Source organism: Silene latifolia, chromosome X (genome assembly GCF_048544455.1).
Source record: "Silene latifolia isolate original U9 population chromosome X, ASM4854445v1, whole genome shotgun sequence".
In the NCBI taxonomy this organism is placed as follows: domain Eukaryota; kingdom Viridiplantae; phylum Streptophyta; class Magnoliopsida; order Caryophyllales; family Caryophyllaceae; genus Silene; species Silene latifolia.
In genome coordinates, this window is record NC_133537.1 from 323,255,001 (window position 1) to 323,265,910 (window position 10,910).

General features: G+C 31.0%; 1 protein-coding gene across 1 annotated transcript; it reads right to left on the reverse strand.

Annotated features, from left to right (window-relative positions):
* Positions 1–450: 450 nt before the first annotated feature.
* On the reverse strand, positions 451–10,705 carry LOC141622042 ((+)-borneol dehydrogenase 2-like). Its single transcript, XM_074438116.1, has 2 exons — positions 10,434–10,705; positions 451–1,582 (listed from the first exon to the last, which is right to left on the reverse strand). The coding sequence occupies exons 1-2, from the start codon at positions 10,451–10,453 to the stop codon at positions 784–786; spliced, it is 819 nt and encodes a 272-aa protein (XP_074294217.1). The 5' UTR covers positions 10,454–10,705; the 3' UTR covers positions 451–783.
* Positions 10,706–10,910: the final 205 nt, after the last annotated feature.

Consider the following 10,910-nt stretch of genomic DNA (forward strand, 5'->3'; position numbering starts at 1 on the left):
ACAAAAAATCATTTTCAAATATTAACCTCGGTTTAGGAATATATAGGGTATTAATATTGTGGGGGTTGTTTATTTATAAGGCAAGAAATGATAGGCATTGCACAAGACAGATTAATAGGTGAGGAAAGAGTGTGAAAGTGTACCCTGTTTTGAAGTGTTGTTGCTTCTTTTGCTTTGTCTTTGTCTTTGGCTCTGGGTTTGGTTTGCAATGGAGATACTTATATAATAATACGAGCTATTGTGCTTTGTTGGTAACTCTGTACTAGAATATGAGCTATTGTGCTTTTAAAAGCTACAAAAAATTTTAGTTGGATGTAATATATTCCCTCTTATTCAGCCTAATGTTCCCATTTCTCTAATATATGTGAGGAGTATTATAATGAAATGGGAACATTAGGCTGAAAAATGAATATAACGTTGAAACGAATAAATAAATAAAAATCATGCAAACAAGAACTAAGCTTTTCATTCACCTACAATGAATTAGATCTTATTAAAATGGTTTTACATATATTACTATTCTATGAACTCTATAATTAAGTGGAGTAGCAAATATGGTCGACACGAGATTTATTTCACATTTGAATATCCTTGTTGTTCGAACAATGTCATTTACCCATCGAACAAGAGACTACAAAACAGATACATTTATTATGTAAATAGGTACACGAAATTACTATGTCACGATCAATAATAAAAGGGTTACGAAATACAAATAAAAGGGTACGAATAACTGGCCTCTCAATAATTTATTGAAAGACCGTCTCTCCTTAGTTTTAGTGATCATTTAAACACTTTTAGGTTGTGGTTCACACAAGTGAATCCTCCATCAACCATAAGATTATCCCCACTTATATATCTTGCTTCATCACTTGCCAAGAACAATACACAATTAGCCACATCCTCTGCTGTCAACTCCACACCTTGTAAATTAGCATTCTTAGCAGTGAAAGCGCGGAAGCCAGCCAACGCATCTTCCGTCCTCTCTTCCCCAGTCAAATGAGGCAATGCCAAGTTTGTCGGAACTGCATAGGGCGAGACACAGTTGACTCGTATCCCATGCTGCCCTAATTCAGCTGCCACACTTTTTGTCAGTCCGACAACAGCGTGTTTGGAACCTGTATACACGTGGGGACCTAAACCTCCTAGGACACTCGCGACACTGCTGATAGAAATGATCGATCCTTTCTTAGACGGGATCATTACTCGAGCTGCATGCTTCATCCCCAGAAAAACACCCTTCACATTAACATCAAATACCTTGTCAAAATCCTTAAGGTTGACATCTCGAATGTCGTTGCAAGGTGGGCCTGTCAACCCGGCATTGTTGACCATGATATCGAGAGTGCCATATTTTTTCACTGTGAAATCAACGGCACGGCTAACATCATCTTCTTTGCTGACATCACCATGAAAAAAAGAGATATTTAGGTCGTCACCAAGTGATACCGAGAGCTTGCGGCCAGCCTCGTCTGCAACGTCTAGTACACATACCCTGGCACCGTGCTTATTGAATAACCGAACAATGCTCTCTCCTATTCCGCTTGCTCCACCCGTCACGAGTGCCACTTTTCCCGCTAACCTATAGTGAGTATTCATTAGTGTTAATGATGGAACAAAAAATTAACAAAAACAAAAGGTTCTTTATATACAACAATCAATATGTATTGCGAATCGCGATCAACCAACAAAATCATTAACGACTTTACTACATCAAAACTTCTTGAATTCGGAGCAAAATAAAGACAATGATGTTGTATGCTAAATCATGCTTTGTTAGTAATTATGATTAAGATTACCTTTGGTTAATAGGTAGAATATTGATACTTGTAGGGTTATCAGCCATTTGCTTTAATTTGAGCTGTTTTTGCCACTCTTTTTTTTGTATAATTATTTATGTCTGACACTATGAGACTGTTGATTGTAATAGTTTTAAGGTTTATAATGGACTTAAGTTCATGGTACAAGGTTTACCAAATGCGGAATGAAATGTGGATTGATTTTTTATTAGTATCTCATTGAATCACGATTTACTTGATTCTTTGCCTATGGTGATTAAGTGAGATACACAAAGTCAATGTTGATATGATTTTCTGCTAATCTAGACATCTACTCCTTCCGTCCCGACCAATTATTGTACTTTGGTTTGGCACAAAGACCAAGAGGAGGGGGTCAATTATTAAATGATAAGTGGAATAAATTAAGTGTAAATGATCAAATTACTCATTAACTGCATTCTTAAAATAGTAAGGACAATAATTAACAGACACCCCAAAATGAAAAATGACAACAAATGATCGGGACAGAGGGAGTAGTAGATACAATGAAACATATTATCATCCATATCTATCTATCTATATAAAACTATAATAGAAGAACCATTACTCACTAAACTTGACACATGTCGCTATCTCCTTAATTTTTTTCCCGCCTAGGTAAAAGTCTATTCAATGAATTTATCTTATGATAATTTCCAAAAATAAGACACTATAATTTATTAACACTTAGGAGCTTAATTATACACTATATTATCTATATCTATATAAAACTATAATAGAAGAACCATTACTCACTAAACTTGACACATGTCGCTATCTCCTTAATTTTTTTCCCGCCTAGGTAAAAGTCTATTCAATGAATTTATCTTATGATAATTTCCAAAAATAAGACACTATAATTTATTAACACTTAGGAGCTTAATTATACACTATATTATCTATATCTATATAAAACTATAATAGAAGAACCATTACTCACTAAACTTGACACATGTCGCTATCTCCTTAATTTTTTTCCCGCCTAGGTAAAAGTCTATTCAATGAATTTATCTTATGATAATTTCCAAAAATAAGACACTATAATTTATTAACACTTAGGAGCTTAATTATACACTATATTATAATTTATAATTACCAAATATTATTACAGAATAATAGTTTTTGATTTACCATTTAAATAAAGTGATTTATTATAAGATGCACTTAAAATTTCATTTACCTATTTTTTTGGTTATTATGTTACTTTTAACCATAAGCCATTGATTAATTTACAATTACTTAAATACTCCTCAGAAAACCATTTTGTATACAACAAACATGTTTTACGAGAGATTAAAACTATCGATAGTATGATTTTATCAAAATTTATAATGTAAAATCGTTTTATATGACATTTATTATTTATTTTTACATTTGAAAATTGCAAACCTTTCGTAAATGAGTTTCCAATTTCACAAATTCTTAGTTAATACCGTCTTAAGTTAAGACAATACTCATAACTGATTTAAATAGGAAAGGAATAAAATGCGGGTTATGAAAGGTCTAAATTTAAAATGGTCTTAAGTAAGACCTACTATCTTAATGTATTTTTGTTCACTAATAGAACTCATTAAAAGATTCCTCATATATGACATACAATTAATATTTACCACACAAATTATTTTACTCCGTATAAGATAAGGCAATAATAATAAGTCAAGAGCATAACTCAAATGTTTTTCTACACTTTTACAATAACAATAAGTCTGCCTTGTGATAAAACGGACGTACAACTAGATTTTATAAATTCTACTATTTCATACTCTATTATTTTGTGTATATTATTATATAAGAGTACCATATTTACAGTTTGTGAGGAAATTTTTTGATAAGGGTATATACAATTTAGCCAATTATTTATGGGTGTTTTTCAACATAGTAAATTTATATTAATTTAGTGTAAAATCATGTACTAAAAATCTATATACCTTCACCAAAAATATGGGTAATAACGAGTTTTAGTCCGTAAGTAAAGTTCTATTAGACAAACGGTGGAAACAAGAAAATGTATGTATAATAACGAATAAGGTTAGCAAAATATGCTTAACAAGGTTTACTATCAAACTAAATTAACAGAATTAGAAAAAAAAAGATTTAATAATTAGCAGATGAAAATTTTATTATTTTCATATTTTTAAAATTATAAAAAAAATCCCTTTTATATGGTACATTCCTACCATGTTTTTAATAACTTAACTTCATATGGTCCATATCATACTATGTCTTTAAAAATTACACGAAGATTGTTATGTAATGTTAAAAATACAAGGAAAAAATAATCCTTAAAGATCATATGTATACCTCTTAAGTAATACAATCCTTATTTTACACGTGTACCTTTCAATTATACGAGTAATTATTTGGATCATGTATACTATTGATTACTCCCTCCTATTATTCATAATAAACTTCCGCTTTCATATTGACACAAAATTTAAGGAAACATACTACTCCACCATATAAATAAATTTAGACCACACAATTCACAAATACACTACAATTAAATTTGGACCACACAAACACTTACCAAAAAAAGGAAATAGGGAAGTTATTGTGAATAGACGGAAAATAAAATATGAAAGTTTATATTGAATAGGAGGGAGTATTCTTTATTAGTAAGGAATAGAGATGTTAGTTGGCTGGGTACAATGAGTGCCACACTACACCCGCCTTCGTTCCTGTTGGGTGGGAATGGGTAGAGCATTCACAGAGGAGTACGGGTATAAATATTTCACCTGTGGTGGGTGGTGGGACGGGGTTATACTCGCCTACACACCAAATATGTTTAAAGTTTTCAGGATTTAAGAATTTATTATATTTTTTAATTAATAATTTTTAAAACTTGTGATATATGTGTAATTCGCTTACATTCGAATAAGTCGATATGAAATAAGATATGACTATAAGCACATTACTTATGAATCTCAATTATATATCAATTTGAATGTTAGGAGTATTATAAATGTTGAATCTCAATTCAATATTGTACTTTAATTTGAATGTGTAACTTTTGTACATTCATACTATAATACTGAATGATATTATAATTATAAATTTTGATTGACTATTTATAATTTATATATTTTTTTATACATGCCCGTGCAATTTTGCACGGATTCTAAGCTAGTGAGCCTATGAGACAAATAGCAATAAATCGGTTTGTGTTTTTAGGTTTTAAATCTTTGGACTATCAATATCGATTCTATTCTATAACCTCAATAGATTAAACAAATATCGACGTATACCTTAATCTACATTATTTTTTGCGAACTTGGTGAAATGTAAAAATTTAATGCCATAACAATCGTGGATGTGACTAAAAAATCTAGAAGAGTTTAGGTGGCTTAGGTCATATGTTAACTAACTAAATCGTCAGCACATTTTAGTGACCGTGTCTAATTGTACTGATAAGTGCATATTTTATACATTTTAACCCCTATATTAGCTTGATTTTACATGACTTTAGCACTTATCTTAAGTGTTTTATAGCTAATATTTGCATTTCTAGTTGTTTTGGATGTTTTGACATATTTTGTAGGAAATAAGCTTTTTGGAGCTAAAATACTACAAGGTTGCTAGAAATTGCAAGCTAAGTGGAAATAAGACCAATTGGACTAAGAATTGGATGTTGCATGGACTTTGTACTTCAAGTTGCATGGGTTTGCATGAGGGAAATGTTGGATCAAAATAAAAATGCAAGAGAAGTCAACAATCAAAGTCAAGCCCAATGTTCAAGTCCAAATCAAAGAGGAAAGAATAGGATTCCAAGCTACCTAGGATGCCAAGGGATGGGGTCTTAAACCGGGTGATTAATCGTTAATTAATCACCCACATAGGATACTCTTGCTAGTTAAGATGGGATTTAATGGAAACGGAGGAAAAACACACGACCCCGATCGGGGCCACCCAACCCCGATCGGGGCTGCATGCTTCATGAATGTTTACGTTTCTTCTTCCTCTCCTATAAATAGGAGAGGTATTCCAAGGCTTAGGGCATCTCATTTTCACGTCTCAATTTACTTACAATAGCCTTAAGCATTATATTTCTCTCATTAGTTTTCTCATTTTAGTTTACAAATTGTTAAGCATTCCTTTAGTTCAATCTTTCAACATTTTGTACTACAAGTTATTGTTCAAGCATTTGATATTCAAGCATTTGGTTATTGTTATTTGTTCTTCTATATAAGTTCTCTTCCATTAAGGTATTTCTAATTCCAAGTTTGCAATTTTACATTACTATTTTAGTTATTACATGTTATATCACCCAATCTATATAAATCATACAACCATGTTTAGCATTTCTTATAATTTAGTTTGCAATTTACATTTTAATATGAGTAGCTAAATTTCCTAGTCTAAAGGCTAGGGGAGCCATGCAAAATCAAATACGGAGTATATAACATGTTTAAATAGGTTGATAATAATATTGTTCAATTGTTTCCATCACATGTTTGCATTGTTACATTTAATCTTTGGTTATCTGCCGTAATCATAGATTAATTAAGTTTGTTCATTCGTTCTAAAGTCGAGAGGCACGGAATTGAATTAGACTAAGCATGTGTGGTAGGACGACCTAGTCATGGACGAGAGTTTCTCTAGGACCCGGTCTATGGTTGATACTAATGCCGTAAGGTGGGTATCTCTAAGCCTAAACAATTGACAAAATTATTAGTACCGAACTTATCATAATCATATGTTTACCTTTGCATGTATGACCCGAACCCTTTAGACTCCCTTTTAATTATATAATTTACATCATAATTTTTATTAATCGTCAAACAAACCAATCAAATCAAAATCGAAATCGGCCTTGATAAGAATCTACCCATAGCAATTCACGACATAATTCCCGTTTCCTTGTGTTCGACCCCTATTGCTACATTAATTTGTGTCTAGGGAAATTATCTTTGCATAGGTACACGATAAGCCTATCATGTACCATTATTGCCAAGACTGTAGGTTATGGCTTAAGCTAGACGGTCCAATTTTGGTCACTTGCTAAACAATTTGTTTTGCAACTTGGTATTAAGTTACTAGTATAAATCCCGCGCACACGCGGTTTTTAGATAGGGACATTAGAAAATTTAACAATTATCTAATTATATTTAACTTATTTTAACTCCATTTGAAATTTTAGTATAGAATAAAACTTAATATTAGTAATTTTTTGTATTAAGAGATAGAAAAAAAAAAGGTTCAACACTATTACTCTATATAGTAGAAATAGATATTAAATTAAAGTGTAAGAAAAATATATATTATTGGCAATTTTTTCGTTTTAGAAGTAAAAACAATATATGAATGCTCTCTTATCTTGTAGTAGGCAAGTTATTGTAAGTAATTAATCAGTATTGGCCCAGTTGTAGACACATAAATGTATAAATGGAATATAATTATATGGAATTAAGTAGTTTGGCCCAATTGTAGATAGGGTATAATGAAGCCCAAATATGGAATATTCATTTGGGCGGGAAAATATTAGAGTTCTCTTATTCTTTTAGTTTAGTGGGGATGCTGAAAATTTTTCTGTAACTTTTTTGAAGTTTTAGGCTCATCCCTCAAGTAAGTGATTCGAGTTTGATTTTTGACTCTTACAAATGAAAAATTCAAATTTAGGAGGAGTTTATGCATTAAACTGCCTTTTAGTATCCCGAAAGAGATTGCCCCTGTATCCGTAAGGAATACTCCTAGTCAATACCAAAGAAAAAAATCGAAATTTTAACTACACATTTTATGTGAGCGCGTTGAAAGTGCTACTAGAGTTTATGATAGTACTATAACGTTTTGCTATTTCACAAGCATTCTCAATCCTTATAAGAAGAAGGAATTGAGTTACATATACACCATATTGTACTTAGAAAATTTCGAGAAAATATATTATTACCTAATAGTCATACAAATTTGTCCGATTTACATAAATTATTATAGGAAAAAAAAGGATAACTCAAATGACTAATATCTTAGAGAAACTTTTGACTATTGTATCAACGAAATAACCATAAACAATATCAAACAGAGTAATAAAAATACTAGTCTTTGAACCTGTGCACTGCACGGGTAGTAATAAAAAGTATTATTAAAAGTAAAAATTTATATATTTTTTGATTTAGTAAATAACTAAATTTTAAGAATAGTTCGCTTTGACTATCCACATACTTTTAATAAGTTTATGTTGCTTAATTTTAATCGAAGTATCTTGCTTTTTTTTCCTCGAGTTTTTAACATATGAGAGGTAAAATCAGAAAAGCGGATATAAAGTTATTAGATATTTTATAACCTGTTAATTTAGGCAATATACATTTAATTTTATTCATTGTTGTAGGTTTTTTATATCATATTACCCCTATTATTTGTTATCCACTCAATTCTCTACCTTATCTGTCATTTTCTCTCCCACCCACAATCGCCTGAACATGTGAAAACAGCTAGCGTTCACTATCACTGATCGATTACCTCGAGATTCGCCAACAAACCCTCCACCGCAGTGGTGACCGCACCCAACACCTCGAACCCGACATCTATCTCAACCCCCCACCCCCCACCCCCACACACACACACACCCTCTCACACCACTATACTACCCCATTTTGCCCTTCACCATCCCCGTACGTCACGCACCTCATCCAGCATAACCACCATCTCGGCCCTACCCTCATGCGTGATCCCTAACCCTTATACTAATCTTATGCGACTTCTCACCCCCATCATTACCCACTCATCGCGACCCATCCCTTATCACGACCTCCCACAATCAACACCGCTGATTATTCATTCGCCTTTCAAGTCGTCAAATACTATTTTTTTTATTTTTTTTATTTTGTTTATTGAGTCGTGTTAATTGTTAACACTTGTTTCTCAACATTGTTAATTTGAGATAATTTAAAATGAGTGATTTAAACAATAAAATTAAAACGGATAAAGCATTTTTTTTGCTAACAACTTATTTACTCATTTCCTTACAATGTCATAATGTTATGCGTTAGTTGTTAGATAATTTTTTAAAGTCACTCCAACTTATATAAATTGAAAATAATACTAAGTATCTAAATTGTTTTTTTGAGAATGCTATATTATATATTGCTCATGACTTGATATATATTATGGACTTAATTGGGGAAATGTTTTTTTGGTACACAATGTTATTAAAATGTTAATGTATGTTCATACATTAGGTGTGAAATAATGATATGCTTAAATTTACAGATTAAGCATCTAAATTGACCAAACTCAAATTTAATTGGCCAAAACTCTTTATATGCTAAAAATATTTATTCTTAGGTTTTAGTATTTTCTTCACCAGTCGTAAACCATTTTTTTTTCCATTTACCTTCATTCTATTTTCGTCGTTTATATTTTGACACAAACAAACAAATATGTATTTGTAACAAAATTAATCAGTTTCTTACTGGTCGGTTGGTTAGCTATTTCACAACTTTAATTAGCTATTTTTCCATTTTTTGAGGTAATAGTCTCATGATTAATTACCTCGTACCCCGTAAGTGACTGAATAAATTTTCTTAAGGTTCAAGCTTCCTAAGTTGCGAAAATGACTCATTTTTTTGCTATACGTTTGTCTTGATAATATTTTTGAGTAATTACTCTTCCATTTCATTTTCTTCTTTTTTCCAAAATTTAATCCAAATTAATTGTCTCATTTTTAAATTTAGTATGTTAAATGGATTAACAACCAATCTTATTCATACTCTAAAATTTAAACCAAATTAATTGCATCATTTTTAAATTTAGTATGTTAAATGGATTAACAACCAATCTTATTCATAAAACTGTAACTACCACTCGTCCACTCCCTTGGTCAAAATGACATTGTCTCCGTTCATTTTAATTAAAGGGTAGAACTGTTATTTTACCCAAGTCTCTTAATTTTTTTCAAAATAGAAAGTAGACATTAAAAGTGGAATGAAAGAGTATCATTTTACTGAAATATATTTTCTATAAATAATAAAAATGCTTTTTGAACGTGTGCGTTAAGGATACACATTAATATATGAAATTAAAAAATATATTTTTTTTTGGTGCCACCAAGTAGCAATACTTTCATATCTTCGTAAAATGTTGTTCAATGTCTAATTATCTAATTATCTATATAATATATTTATTAATAGTAACAAATTTTTTATAGAATATAACATCTCATAAAGTAATCATCTCACAAATAGTGATGTTATATATATGGTTTTTCCATAATCATATATTATATTAAAGCATAAACCATCTGTCACGTGTCATCAACAGATGGCTTCAGCCAAGTGTCATTCCCACAATAAAATACTACATTATTTTCTTAGATTTTTTAGCAAAAAAAATTACATTATTATTTATTCTTCATAATCATCAACGTGATTATGATTTATTAAAAAAAGATTCCCTTAATAAACTTATAAAGATTAAAGAGGAAGGTAACATGATTACATTATTTTCATATGTTTTTCTCCATAAGATTGTTAATTGAATAAAGTTATGATTTTTGTTTTGCTATGACTGGTCCTTTACGATTCTGCAGAATTTTGGCATATTACGGTTCAGTTTTATTATTTTTTTCTCTAAATGTTTGTACTTTGTATGAACAAGAATTTAAAAACTAGATGTTATTTATACCTCCGTGAGTAGCCTTCCATTTTTCACCTAACCTTGCTTCAAATTGTAAACATGAGCATTACACTTTCGATCTTCCGAATTTCCGAATTATTGAAGTCTGATCCTTTCCGTTGCTTCTCAAACTTTTGATCCGTTTTTAGAATCGTTACTTTCCTTCCGAATTAAAGGTATTTGCAATCTTAATTTAATTAAGGATTAACTCACCCCTAAATTAACCTCATATCATGCAGTTTTGGGACCCTAATCTACGGCTTAAGAATGGGCAGTTGAGCATCACAAATTTTTCATTGATGAACTTTATGTTGGGCAAACAGTGATGTCAATAAGTGCTTAGCTTAGTAAGGATGCTGTCATGTTGAGCTAAATAATATAATTGGGTAGTTAGTGTTGGGTGCATAGCGAAAGTGTTTCGATGAATACGAGATCACAAGAGAACGTATAGCACTTGATTTTTCTAATATGTGGTTTTCGTCATAA